The 15,538-nt window shown below is 36.0% G+C and overlaps 1 protein-coding gene across 2 annotated transcripts in view; it reads right to left on the bottom strand.

Moving 5' to 3' along the window:
- Positions 1–15,538, bottom strand: part of LRPPRC (leucine rich pentatricopeptide repeat containing) — a gene marked incomplete at its 5' end in the record, with an annotated part of 103,607 nt that overhangs the window by 60,405 nt on the left and 27,664 nt on the right. For both annotated transcript variants that reach the window (XM_079720573.1, XM_079720572.1), the window contains 3 exons: positions 8,074–8,140; positions 11,247–11,340; positions 13,058–13,176. In XM_079720573.1, the coding sequence (XP_079576699.1) occupies positions 8,074–8,140; positions 11,247–11,340; positions 13,058–13,176 (280 nt within the window). The remainder of the gene's footprint in view (positions 1–8,073; positions 8,141–11,246; positions 11,341–13,057; positions 13,177–15,538) is intronic.

The raw sequence follows: 15,538 nt of genomic DNA, 5'->3' as shown, positions 1-15,538 counted from the left end.
CAAGAAACCTGAACCTGTAGATAGATGCTTACCACACCTAAGGAACTGGGGTAGGGGGTGGTGGTGCTGGGGAGGAAGGTGGGAATAAGGGGAGTAGGGAAATCAGTTTGCAAGGACTTGAGAAGCCAATGCCCAAAAGTGCACAATATTAAGTGGCAAGATTTGCAGTGGTTTGTCATCTGTCCTGTACCATGGACCCCTCTGGGACTTCAGTGAATTCGTTTTCTCAGTTACTGTTAGTTTTGTCAGGTGTGATAACATTACAGTGGTTGTTTTATTTAAAGTAAGTTCTGAGGTATCCATGAGACAGAATGACAAGAGGTCCATAATTTTAAACAGTCTAGGGGAAAAAAGGGGGGTGGCGGTGGGGAAGGAATAAATGAAACAAGACTGCCCAAATCTTAACTGTTGAAGCTGGGCAGTGGCTACTTTGGAGTTCTACTTTCGTGAATGATTGAAAGCTCCATAATGAAAAATAAACACATACCATCTCTGGTCTAAATTTTACATCTCTATTCTAACTCTCAGCATTAATAAACTGGGCTTTCTTTTTAAGAAAAGCTACTTTAATCATATCTTTCATCAAACATCAACTTAATGTAGAACAAAAAGTATTCCTAAGATAGTAAATTGCCATCAAACCTGGCATGAAGTACCTAGGGAAGGCAAAGAGGCAAACTTGCAAAACTGTACACATATCTAAAGTAACTGAAAATGACTAAAAGCACTACCTTGAACGTGAAGCTTCATGACAGATGGCACAGGTCCAGAAAAAACAAACTAAAAAACCCCACACAGAATCTTTTAAACTAAGCTGTGTGAAGGATAGTTAACACTTCTTCATCACACACTCAATCCGTGCAATCTGGCTTCTGGCCCCAAACCTCCACTGAAAGTACTCTTACTATTACCACTAATCTCAATTCAAAATTCAACTAACACCTTCTGGTCCCCTTTGACTAAGTTTTGAGATTTGTGTTGTTGATCATTCCCTGCCAGTCTTCCAGTGATGCTACTCAATCTGTTTCAGAAATTCTCCTTCCCTATGTGCTCCTTAAAAACAATCCTCTGTACTAAGTTCCAAGTGCATTATATTTTTTAATTTTTAAGACAATCCTACAAGTAGGTATTTAAATTCCCTGTTTCCCAGAAGAAGAAACAGACTCAGAAAGGCTAAGTTTAGAATTATCTTCACCAGAAGTTCCACAGGCACCTAAAAGGATCCCACGAATTGCTGATTACCTCTTGCTGTTGTCCTATTCCCCCACCTACCCTTACCGGTACCCTTTTCTCCCCGCTTCAAATATCCATTGTCAGTCTTAACCTTCATTATGTCAATCTTTCAGCGGCTGAAAGCCATAACTCAAGGTCTAAACTTCATAACTTAGAATGAGATCATTTGTGAAGAGCTCCAGGCTACCATTTTGGCTTTATTTCTTGCCATTATTTCATGGGCAACCATTATGTCAATCTATCATCAGGTTCCCAAATGCACTGTTCTCTCAGCTTCAATGCCTTTGCCTGGAATGCCCTTCCTTCCCCTGGGCAAACGCTTATTCATCCTTTAACCTCCGTTCAGCACCTTCTCTACACATCTTGCCCTGACCCATTCCGCCCCTAACCTTGGCAGAAAGAGACAGTGATTCAGTTATATATATATATATATACATATTCTTTTTCATTATGGTTTATTACAGGATATTGAATATAGTTCCCTGTGCTATACAGTAGGACCTATTGTTTATCTCTTTTATATATAGTAGTTTGCATCTGCTAATCCTAAACTCCTAATTTATTCCTCCCCCCATTTCACCTTTGGTAACCATAAGTTTGTTTTCTATGTCTGTGAGTCTGTTTCTGTTTTGTAAATAAGTTCACTTGTATCATATTTTAGATTCCACATAAAAGTGATATATGATATTTGTCTTTCTGACTTACTTCACTTAGCATGATAATCTCTAGGTCTCTCCATGTTGCAGCAAATGACATTGTTTCTTTCTTTTTATGGCTGAGGAGTATTCCATTGTGTGTGTGTATGCGCATGTGTACACACCACATCTTCTTTATCCATTCAGATAGTATCTTCTCCTCTATATATTCATAATTATCAAGATAAGTTTGCAGTTGCTTTCCTATTTTCTGGTACCTAGTTAACAAGTTGGGGGCAAGAAGATTCCTATTCATTCTTGAATTACCTATTACCTCACAGTCCCAGCCTTTAACCCACACTACGAGCTAATATTTCCTGAGTACTCACAAACTGTACTTCATGAAGTACTTCCCTTCTCCTTGTAAAAATGTCATGAGTGGGAGCCTCACTGGCTGACTGAAAAGAGGAACTTAACACCTGGCACTTAACTTGGTTGACTGTGACAGGGCTAGTGTCAGAAACTTGATTTTTTTCAACATGTGAAAGGCAGCTCTGCTCCAATGGTACAGATTCCCACTTGTCAAGTTCAAACTCTTGCCACTGGGTCAGAAAAATCTCTCCTTATATCACGGAACTCTTTATCTATGGACTACGAAGACTTAAGTGCCTCCAAGCCAATTCTCAAACATTTCTCTTTTTGGTATTTGCCAACCAAATTTTGAACTATGTTCAGCGACATTTTGTCTCTTAGAAGTGACTCAATATTTCTGGGTGAAGTTTTCAGTAATATACAAAATGTACACTGCCTTCTTTCTCATTTGAACTTTGTTCAGCTGGTGCTATTGTTAAGAGGAAAGAAAGTCTTATTCATACTAAACATATTCTTGCCCTGGATTTGACAGAATTCACTAACTTTACCAGTCAGAGTAAATGCCCTTTCAAATTCTTTAAAATAGCTTTATTTTTTAAAAAAAATTTTAAAGTAAAAATTCCCTAATAACCTTGAATAATCCCACCCTAACTAATAGCAATACTGAATTTTAAACATTTTATATAGGTGACTTCGCCTCTATAGGCTACCAATTTGGTTTATACATTGGGAAACTTTGGGAAGGCATGACACTTAATTGGTATTCAATGACCATCTCCTGAGCTTATCAATTTAAAGAAATACTAGCTTGCCACTTAAACACCACTCAAACACCACTCTCAGAATATATGAAGAAAATAGTGCTGGTCTTTCAAAAATATTGTGGGATACCATAAAAAATTAATCTGGGCCCAAACAGGTTACAGAACACATGGGAGGAACTACTGCCTCTTGGACCATGGATCTACCACTATTAGGCAGGTAATACTAATGGCAGATAACTCTTACAAAAATTGCATTCCAATACCGAAATGCACATCCAAGTTTCCCTTAGAATTAGCTAAAGTGACTAAGCTATCTCATTTAATGTTTTATAACTTATTTCTGATAACTATGAATAATTTTTTTTGGGTAACTGTAAGTGAATCTCTTATGGACTAATCCTTATAGGAGCTGCAAGACTCTACTGGCAATACCAATCAGTTTGGTTTTCAGAACAGCTTTCAGTCACTCAGCCAATTCTAAAGTTGCCAGAAGAGTACAACTGGACCCTGAGAAGCACGTGATAGGTGACTGTTTCAAAAGCTGTACTGAATGTACTGACAAAGGGATTTGAAAATATATATACTATTTGGCTCAGCATCAAATGAAAGAATAGAAGGCTACATTAATGCCAAGATAATGGACTGTAATGACTATGTTTTGAATTTTTAATAGTTTTGGGGGTGGGAGGAAAAGAAAGAAATTACCTCTAGTCAAATACTTCAAATTTTGCACATTCTTATGATTAATGCCAAATTACCACAACCTGAAACTTTTCGGTCTCTACAATAAGAAAAATACATCAACATAATATAGTTTTAGAACCTAGAGATTTAAAATATTTCTCTGGAAGGGACTAATTAAAATTTGTTTTTATAGGGCAGACTATCAGAGCAGACAGACCTTGACAAATCAAGAGCCCTGGAGAACTGCAGAGGGTTGTCCTCAGGCTTCAGCTAAGTACTGATAAGCACATTCGAGTGAAGAAACAATCTGAAGTCCAGGAAACTACATGAGAACTTTCCAGAAGCTCAAAAAAAGACAATTCCCAAAACCCACACAGGGAATTGGAATAGTTCACATTCCCAATAATCTCAAAATACATGGGCTAGCAGATAGAATTATCATTATCAGGAGGATACTACCTTAATAGTAGGGCTTGACTAATTTAGTGGGAATAATCCTAGACTAAAAGCTGCTCTAGGGCTTCCCTGGCGCAGTGGTTGAGAGTCCGCCTGCCGATGCAGGGGACGTGGGTTCGTGCCTCGGTCCGGGAAGATCCCACATGCCGCAGAGCAGCTGGGCCCGTGAGCCATGGCCGCTGAGCCTGCGCATCTGGAGCCTGTGCTCCGCAACGGGAGAGGCCACAACAGTGAGAGGCCTGCATACCGCAAAAAAAAAAAAAATGCTGCTCTAGTCCTACCTAACAAGGCACAGAAGCAAGCACTAAGAAAACTGTTCCAAGTAACTTAAGACTGTCTCAGAACAAAACTCAAAAATATTTAGAGGAATTGAAAAAAAAAAAAATCCGTATCCACCAACATAAAATCCACATCTGGCATCCAATTAGAAATTATAAACAAGTACAAATGTATGATGTCTGAAAAAAAAATTAACAGAATTAGTAGGCAAGAACATCAAAACATCTATCATTAATATCTCCATATAGAGAAGAAAGAAGCATGAACATGATAAGGAGACATGGAAGATTAAAAAAAAATCTGAATTTCTAGAAGTGAACAATATAACGTCTGAGATTCAAATACATACTAGATGTATCTCTGCTTCAGCCAGTCTCCACACTGCACAAGTTAGTCTACTTTCTTCAGAATAAAGGACAAGTTCCTTCATGTTTTTAAAAAATTTTACAATCTGATCCTAACCAACATCTCCAATCTCAACAATAAATACTTGTTGAATTAAGGGGAATGCTCAAAAACAGAGGCAGAAACACAGAATATATGAGGCCTCGATAATTAATTCAACAGTGCTGATCATGTGCCAGGTATTAATATCTACATGTTGAAGATAGTGCAATAAACCAAATAAACATGGAACTTATGTTCTAATAATCAAAATAGCTACCACAAAATCTCTGTTACAAAATAGGAGCAAAAAAAGATAAGCATGCCCTTATTTAGAACATTTTATTTTTCCAAATTGCAGTGCATTAGGGTACCTAACTTCCCAGCCCACAATAAACCAGAAACAGGGCTTCCCTGGTGGTGCAGTGGTTGAGAATCTGCCTGCCAGTGCAGGGGACACGGGTTCGAGCCCTGGTCTGGGAAGATCCCACATGCCACGGAGCAACTGGGCCCGTGAGCCACAACTACTGAGCCTGCGCGTCTGGAGCCTGTGCTCCGCAACAAGAGAGGCCCGTGCACTGCGATGAAGAGTGGCCCCCGCTCGCTGCAACTAGAGAAAGCCCTTGCACAGGAACGAAGATCCAACACAGACAAAAATAAATAAATAAATTTATTTTAAAAAATAAAATAAAATAAACCAGAAACAGCAAATTATTTTAGTGTATGTAGGTTAAGGTTAAGTACACTGAAAGTTGTCAAGAGGGACAGTAAAAAAAAAAAAAAAATCTTACAGCAAAGATGACACAAAATTAAAAAGTAGAAACAGAAAACACAGCAACCAGACACGCTTACTGGAGAGGTGAGCAGCTCTCCATACTATAATCTTTAAGCCACTAAAAAGGTCGATGACTGACCTAGGTATATATCAGAATATGCAATTAGGTTTTTTTCATCATAATGAATCAACTTTATAGTCCAAGTACTTTGTTTAAGAAGCCTAGGACTGGGCTTCCCTGGTGGCTCAATGGTTAAGAATCCACCTGCCAATGCAGGGGACAAGGGTTCGAGCTCTGGTCTGGGAAGTTCCCACATGCCACGGAGCAACCAAGCCCATGAGCCACAACTACTGAGCCCACAGGCCTGGAGCCCCTGCTCTGCAACAGAGTAGCCCCCGCTCGCTGCAACTAGAGAAAGCCTGAGCTCAGCAACGAAGACCCAACGCAGCCAAAAATAAATAAATTTATTTTTTAAAAAAAGGAAGCCTAGGGCTTCCCTCGTGGCGCAGTGGTTGAGAGTCTGCCTGCCGATGCAGGGGACGCGGGTTCGTGCCCCGGTCTGGGAAGATCCCACATGCTGCGGAATGGCTGGGCCCGTGAGCCATGGCCGCTGGGCCTGCATGTCCGGAGCCTGTGCTCCGCAACGGGAGTGACCACAACAGTGAGAGGCCCGCTACCACAAAAAAAAAAAAAAAAAAAAAGAAGTGTAGGATTTGTGAAACATAACAACCGCCTTTCAAACTGACTAAAAAAATAATAATAAAGGTAAAGAAGGAAATACCCATGATCTGGAAGTTTATATGAAAAACTTTTTTTCAAGTCTTTTGTTAAGGACAATTATATGAAAAGTCACTATATTTCACTTCATAATGCATTATGGGTTCTTGTTTTAAAATCTGGCTCTACTAGCATTTTTATCTACTTGATTATGTGTTCTGTATTTTTCAAACTTTATTTTTAAAGGCACAGACCTTGGTTTGTTTTTTTTTTCTTAACTTCAGGAAAACAGCAATTATTTAAATGTACGTAGGTGTATGAGAGGAGTGGAACTGTACTGGCTAAATAAAGAATGGCAACAAGAATCCCTCCTACTTGTTCTATCTCTTCTTGCCTGCAATGGAGGTTCCGGAGATGTCAACAGAAAACCTAGTGCTTCCATCAACAAACAGTCTAAAAATTACTGGGATCAATATCAGAAGTCATTAACATTATAAACACAGAAAGAATGACAATATTAGAAACTCATCCTTTTGCAACCACCTCTGCTAACAACTGATTCAACAAAGACTACCAACGGCTACTATCACCACTGAGTGAAAGGTGCTAGGAAACAGGGTAGACACACTATCTCAAAGTATCACCCCACAGATGCCTTACTAATTACAAAGAAGATGAGGTTCCTTTGCAAGGAAGAGAAGTGGGGGCCACCAATGTAAGCAAATGATCAAAATTAGCTGATGGCACCAAAGTTGGACACCTGACATTACATTCCTTAAGAAATGCCAATCATATATACTTGCTAAAAATGTTCAGTCTGAGTATGATCGTGAGGGAAAAATTAGGTAAACACAAAATATGAGAGGGACATTCTATAGAGAAAGAAGCCTCGACTCTTTCCCCACCACCACCAAAAAAGTAAGGAATTGTTTTTAAGAGAATAAAGAGATAGCAATCAAATACCGTGCATGAACTTAACTGAATCCTCAAAAAGTAAAACAGCTATAAAAGAATTTTAGAACAGCTGGGACAATCTTACACACACTATGTATATTAGTTGATATTATAGTATTGTTAATTTTTAGGAGTGATACTGGTATTGTGATTACATAGATGATGACCTTATTCTTGAGAGATATGTTGAAGGATCCAGTATCATGATGTCTACAACTTCAAGGAGCGCAGCAAAAAAGGAGAAAAAGTGTATATATGTATATGTATATGTCCATATGTATATATTAGAGAAAAAGTGTATGAGAGAGAAAGCAAGTCAATATGGCAAAATATCAACAATTGGTGAATCTACATAAAGGGTATGTGAGTATTTCCTTTACCACTCTTTCAACTTGTCTTTATGTTTGAATATTTTCAAAACAACAAAATTGGGAGAAAAGGTCATTAACGTTCCCTGAGCAGACTGAGGAGGAGAGTAGTATTACACTGAATAAAAGTCTTCTTGTAATTAAATGCTCAAAGTATAAATCAAATATACATGCAAATTTGTCTATAACTCCAACTCGCCATATTCAAAGAGTGCTTTCTTTTTTTGAAACAAGACCTCTACCAAATCAGTATGAATTTCTTGGAATAGATGATAAAAAAAAGGCAGCCTAAACTCACAACTACTTAGTAGGAAGAATAAAATAGATCAGGTTATTTCAGGTAACTAGTATATTGGAAGGTAAGAATATCTGTTTCTTTCCTCACACAGTAGGTCAAAAAGGAGAAATCAGTCTATATTCAGGCAAAGATTATATAAGGTGATCATCTTACCTCCTAAAGCCTAGAATTAGGCTGCCTCTCAATGAAGCAAATGAGAAAGGCAATGTATTTGATTCCACTGCAAAAGAAAATAATCATCATAAAACCCCAGACCAAAACCAAAAACTTAAATTATCAATTTATTTGAAAGCACATTTATACCAATACCTTTCAATTTTCATCTGGGAAATATTATTTTAAAAATGGAAAAGTTTTCATACAAAGTTAATTAGAAATTGCAGAAATATATACTGGCAATATAAGCTATCCTTTTAAAACACTTTACTTCATTTACATAAATCTATACAACTAATGAATTTATAAATATTCTTTTGTATAAATGGCAATAACTAATCTACCAGCATACGCAAAGTCAGTCTGGTACACATACCAAGGCTGTATGTTACTGGACAACATGGCACTATGAAGGGAGAGACTGTAACTACCCTTTAAAGACAGAAGATGTGGGGGAAAGTTCTTTTCTGAGAGTGGTGTTGGATTCTGTTGAACCACTTACACTTCCTCATTCTATTTTCCACATGATCTATGACCTACATTCATGCAAGAGTGACAACCTAAAGTCATAATAACCTCTTTACCTCTGTTATGTAACTGATTTATACTCTTTCACTTTTCTGATGATTTGTTTGCTCTACTATTCATTTTGGTATTTAAGTCTACAATCTTGTATGTTTCAATGCTGACATTCTAAGCCTGATTTGCCTTAGTATAAGAATCAGGCCTTAATGCATAAGACCTGGTTCTCCACATAACCCTTGCCATAATTAGCTTGGGACAGAATCACAGTAGGCATATCCTGAATTTATTTTTCCCTGTCACTATATTAAAATAGTGCCATGTTATAAGTGATTGTTTTAATCTTTTCAGTATATATGCAAAGCTGCTACTGAATGATTCAAGAGCGATGGAATTAGATAGGAACTCATAGTGGAGGCAAATTCTGAAGACAGAATTAATAAATACAGTTTAGGTAAAGATTAAGATAGCTGGTTAACTTAAAAAAAAAACTCATGGGAAAAATCAGAGTAGGTTTTAAGATTTGCTCATCTCCCTAAATATGAATAAAAATTTAACCCGCACACATAAGGAGAAATACTTTAGACTGACTGTTAGATCCCTTGAACAGGAAGCTTAAGTTTCTCAGTGGTTTCATGTGGCATTTAAAACTCTAAAAATCGTCTCTGAAATGAGCTGTATTTAGTCACTCAGGAATTTTAAAGTGGATACACCACATGCTTTTCGGTAACCTTTCATTTTGCCTGATCAAACTAATTTCCATGCCTACAAAATCAAGTGGGAAAATGTTTCTTACTACTCCACAAACTTGATCAAAATAAGCCATTTAATAAGTCAGGGGGATGGAACGTACAGCATGGTGACTACAGTTAAGAATACTATATTTCATATGTGGAAGTTGTTGAGAGAGCAGATCTTTGAAATCCTCATCACAAGAAAAAAAAATTTTTCTAACCACGTATGTGGACGAATGTTAACCAGGCTTACTGTGGTGACCACTTTGCAATATACACAAATATTGAATCATTATGTTGTACACCTGAAACTAATATAATATTGTATATCAATTATACCTCAATTAAAAAAAAAAGACAAACCATTTACTTTTCTCTACTACCTGCCATTCCTTGTAGTAACCAAAAGTGCCTATCTATAAGCAGCCTACAAGGAATACCAGCAATTATAGAACTAACTGCTCTTCAAAGATCTGTAATTCAAAGGGTGAGGAAGCTGAAATCTTCTTTAGTCTTTAAGTTCATGGCATTTTTCTTTTTCACATTTAATAAACAACCTCTTGGAAACTTATTTCTAAACTATTCAAATTAGTATTTTACAGAATATTACCAAGTTTTTATTCATTAAAAAGGTGACCAGAAACATCTCAGCAAGATGGAAGGCTGCTGACAAAAAGCATCTAGTTTCCTTAGCAACAATCAAGTGTGAAAAAATTCAAGAGGTTGACAATGAAGTGGAATGGATGGTATGATAAAGGGAAAAGGCAGCTCTCATGTATCCACCTTATGCACCTAGATTCCTCAGCTAATGCTTCTCTGTTTTCATCTTGTCAGCATGGAAAATCTATGTATTATACAGAGTAGAAGGCAAAATCAATACTCTCGGATAGCAGCCAGCATTAATACTCAACCTTACACTCAAATAACTACACCTCTAACAGTCAACGCTTTCATACTGAACACTTTGCCTTTCCCCTTATAATAATACAATAAACTATTTTAAATAACTCAAACACAGGTAATATATACCAGTAATCTGGTTTTTACAAAGCTTCCACTTACACAATTTGAAAATAGTTAATAAAATCTTAACTTTTAACATTTCAGTGGGCTAGAAATTGATGTTTGTATATTTTTAAATGCTATCTCTTTCACAAGATCTGAAACACTGTCAAGATAATGCCATAGATGTGTTAAAAATTAAAATTAAAAAATGTCTAATTTATTAAAATTAAAACATAGTATAGTGGAAAAATAAGTTTAAGATTAGATGATCTTGGTTGGGTCTGACTCAATCACTAACTTTGGGCAAATCATTTAACATCTCTCTGCCTTTCTTCATCTATCAATGGAGGAAGTTTATTAACATGTGATGAACGTTGTAAAGCACCCTATCATTTATAAGTGTTTGGAAACATTTACTGTATTTTTAATAATGAGGACTGGGAGATGGCTTCGTGTAACTGAGGGCCATAATAGGCATTAGTTTAGAAAACACTTTCAAAAACAAGATCTCTTATGATTCTCACAACTCCCACAAGGTAGACAGATAGGCAATACTATGCCATTTCATAAAATTGAGACAAAAGAACAATACGGATATTTGTCTCAGGTCCTATAATCAGCAGCTTAATTAGAAATAGGACCCAAGTCCTCTGGGTCCCCAGTCTAACCCAACACCACGTTATCTCCAAGGTCCTATTAACTTTAAAGTTACTTCCAAATTATCTACAAGTTAAACTCATAAACTATCTTATAAGGCTAACAAATAAAACATATAAAAATTTCCTTGCTTTTGAGGAAAATACTTTGAACTACTTGAGGCAGGCAGTGAGGGCATGAACCACCCTGTATGCCCTCAAAAGTAACTGAAATTAACACCTGTCAAGCTTTCTTCTAATGCTGCATACTTACAAAATGATAAAATATAGTCTAAGTTTCCATTTACTGCTTCAATTCTCAATTCAGCTTGAGAAAATATACTATCTTCATGTAGACATCCATTTTCCTAGGGATAAAGCATATTTCAATGATAATACACCTCAGCTAAAAATATTTTGATATGTCATTCAAATTTCCTGTTTTCCCATTTCTTTATATGACTGTATTCTGATAATCCTTCATTTAAAAAAGATCGTTTTCTAAAATAATGCAAATAAACTGAATAACCAAACTTCAGCAAAAGCTATGAGATACAGTCCCAACATCCCAAATTAAATGCTTATCTTCAAATTCATATAATCTGTTACCCTTAGAGTGCCTTCCTTCTAGGAAGAGTTTACTATTGAAGACATTAGAACAATTCTCTAATTAACAACAAAATAAAAATTGAATGCATTGATCTAAAATGATATTTTAAGACATATAATGAGGTAAAGATCAAATTTATTTTTATTTAACTCCAAATGGCTAATGACTTATCTCAACATCATATTTAATAATCTAAGTATATGGGCTGAAATTTAGCCAAACATGTTTACTGAACCACTTTATAATAATAGCACCATATTAAAAATTAACTAATCAATAATAAGAAATGAATAAGGATAAATTACAGTATATCCACACAATAAAACATCATACAAGCATAAACAATCATTTGTGGAATTACATACTATAATGTAAAGGTGCCAAGTGAAAAAAGTAGGTTTGGGGGAAACAAGAACATGTGGGAAAATTACTTTTTTAAATATATTTTTTAACAGTAAAATATGTATAGCACAGTGTCAAAACACACTGTTAAATACTCAGGGAAGAAAGGTAAAGACACTCAAGACATAAACTCTCCATTTAAGAGGACTGTAATTATGAAATCATTTCAAGGAAAGAAAAGAACACTCTAACAATATTAGAAAAATAAAGGCATTATGTGAATAACCACCTAGGAAACAGGTCTTCTGAACAAAATATTTCTTACTAAAATGTGTGGTACTCCACCACGTTGTTCCTAATTGCATAGCACTTTATTCTGAAAATGGAAAGTGTAACCATTGCTGACCCAGTGCACTGGGTCAATTTTTCATATGCCCCTTTATAAATGCCTTACTTATTCTGGTGGGGACAGGAATTATCTGGCAGGAAAACAATGCTCTGGGGTCAAAGAAAAGATTACTTAAAAAAAAAAACAGAATAGTAAATAATACTAAGAGTTTATTATGAAAATTCATATAGAAGTGAAAAGTAATATTCAAAAATGAAAGGTACAGTTGCACTGTAGAGTGGGATTAAAGAGTGAAACTGTTTCATTTAAATTTTGTCTGATACTGGCATACTGTCTTTTCAACACACAAGAAAAACACTACTTTACCTTTGTAAGACTTTTAAGTTTAGTAACTACAGATGCTAGACTTCCCTGGTGGTCCAGTGGGTAAGACTCCATACTCCCAATGCAGAGGGCCCAGGTTCGATCCCTGGTAGGGGAACTAGATCCCGCATGCATGCTGCAACTAAGAGTTCACATGCCACAACTAAGAAGCCTGAATGTCACACTAAAGATCCCACATGCCACAACTAAGACCTGGTGCAGCCAAAATAAATAAATAAATATTAAAAAAAAAAAACTACAGATGTTACACTAACCAATATTTTTACAAAGCTTCAGAAAATTATATACCAACATAACCATTTTAGTCTCAGCTCAGTGACTTTTTTTTTTTGATTACCACGAAACATTAGGGAGAAAAAATGTTCTTCAATTATGAAATTAAAACCACACTTGCACTCACCTGCAAAATAGCACGAACTGACTTTACACTGTCAAAGCATGGAAACACGTAATTTATGTATGTCTCCTGATCAGGAGTTACTCCTATTTCATGCATTCCTTTGAGGACTTCAACTATACCTGTAAAATCAAATTTAGAAGCACAAAGATGAGGAACTTGGAATAAATTAACAAACAATCAAAAAGTTCAGTTCATTTACTTTCTGAATTATAATGTAGGAAAAGTACTCAGCATTTTGTTTATCTGAAAGAGAAAGAACAACAGAACTGGATAGTAAGATGATAAATGAAAAAATTTTATTGCTCCTTCCTTCATCTCTCCCTATTAATTCAGGAGAAAGTGCTAAGGAAATACCCTAGAAATTATAAGAAAAATGAAAACAAGCAAGATGCTTAGTAATTTCCAATATCCCAACTGAACAGAGATCATAAAACAGCACTGCTATCACAGAGCAATATGGATCTACAAAATAAAACTTGACATGACTAAATACTGCAGAGGGAAGGGTTTAGAGGAATGGGGTGAGAGGAGATCTTTCCAAGACAAAAGTGTGTTTTTTTGTTTTTTTTTTTTTTGCAGTACACGGGCCTCTCACTGTTGTGGCCTCTCCCATTGCAGAGCACAGGTTCCGGACGCACAGGCTCAGCAGCCATGGCTCACAGGCCCAGCCACTCCACGGCATGTGGGATCTTCCCGGACCAGGGCACGAACCCGTGTCCCCTGCATCGGCAGGCGGACTCAACCACTGCGCCACCAGGGAAGCCCAAAAGTGTTTTTAAGTTAAGCACTTACGAACACTTTTGTCTCAGGTATGGGACTCAGATGGGATGGAGTAGGCAGAGGATGGCTGCTTTTGTTATAAACCGTGCAGTATATTTGACTTGTAAAACTATGTATGATTTTTCTGAGTGATTACTTTGATAAAAAATTATATGTTTGAAAAAAAAAAAAAGTTAAGCACTTACGTAAAGAATTCCCTAATTGTGACCAACAAGTGATTTCCTATTTCATAATACAAGAACAAAAAATGAATAGAGAACTGATTCTAATGAATTAGTCTCATATTTTAAACTATAAAAGTCCTTTCTCTTCCCCCATTTGTAAAAATATCTTTTATTAACTTCTTAAAAGTACAGTTCATGTTTTCCAAAGCTACAGTTAGCTTTAAATAGTATAAACTGATTTAAATCAGACCAATTAATTCTAGAATATTGTCAAACTACTCAGGTATTACCTATTTTTGACAGAGGCAGCAGTTTAATAAAAGAAAGGACTCACTTGTTTTCCTCTTTAAAATTTACTTCTTTAGCTTCATTACTTTCACAGTATTAAAACTTCCCCTAAATGTCCCTGTTTTTGCCCTATGGTATCATCTACAGAAAAACTGTATTTCTATATATGTTATGTAATACACTCTAATACAAAAACTTGACTGTAAATTCTCACTGAATACAAAAACATACAGGCAAGTCCAACTACATTATGAATATTTACACAATTCTTTTAGATAAAATTTAGATTATAGATCAAAACATTTTAAACAGTTCATTATGTTTAAAATTACCTAATATCTTTAAAACCTTAGATAATTAGATATATTTTTCAAGATGTAAAAATAAGAGGGAAAAAACCCTGAAAGACAAAGCATGTGCTTACTTATAAATTTAAGAGAACATGCATGTAGAGTTGGTCCCTATAGCACACAAAAGTCTAACAATAATTGTAAGCAAAATTTAGAACTATTCCTCTAACAACTTCCTGGGAATCAGTACTAGTCACCTTCATATCTATCATAAAATGGCAATCACACTGCACTCTTCTTCATATGCAAAGATTACTAAGCACCTGATAGGAGGACGTAGCTGCTTTTCTTTTGTTTTTAGCTGCTTTTCAATTACTAGTAATAGTCTTGTGCTAATCTAATGTCCTCAATGTCCCTTCTGGCCAGTAATGACTGCTTTCATGACCATGGTTTAAAGTATGTAGCTGAATGTCTGATAAGACACTACAGAGAAGTGACAAAACAAAAACAGGTTTTGCAATCTAAAGAGACCTACCTTTCAACCCTGGTTCTTCCACTTAATGGCAGTGTAAATCTGAGCAAGTAACTCCACTTTTCTGAGCCATAATTTCTTAGCTTACACACTAGAAATGGCAATATGCCAGAACCGTGCCTTCTAGACACTTTAACATGTACCTTTTGGCTTGATCCTTCTACCCACCATCCATGGATTAAGCAAGGCAATACGAGTTAAGGCACTCAATAAATAGAGCAATTTTCTGACCTATAAGAGTTCATGCCTATTGAATGGATAGAAGCAAAGTAACAAAAATTGTAAATATTACCCACAGGTATGGAAGAAATTCTGTGGTCTAGGCCTACAGGAAGATGGAGGTCAATAGGAAAAACAGAACATACTGAACAAAAAGAACCGCAGTATTACAACTCAGTTTAGATCAATATATCAGGTTCATATTAAC

Source organism: Hyperoodon ampullatus (assembly GCF_949752795.1).
Source record: "Hyperoodon ampullatus genome assembly, chromosome: 15".
NCBI lineage: Eukaryota > Metazoa > Chordata > Mammalia > Artiodactyla > Ziphiidae > Hyperoodon > Hyperoodon ampullatus.
The sequence above is the reverse complement of the archived record's forward strand: the minus strand, read 5'-3'. Positions and strand labels throughout refer to the sequence as shown.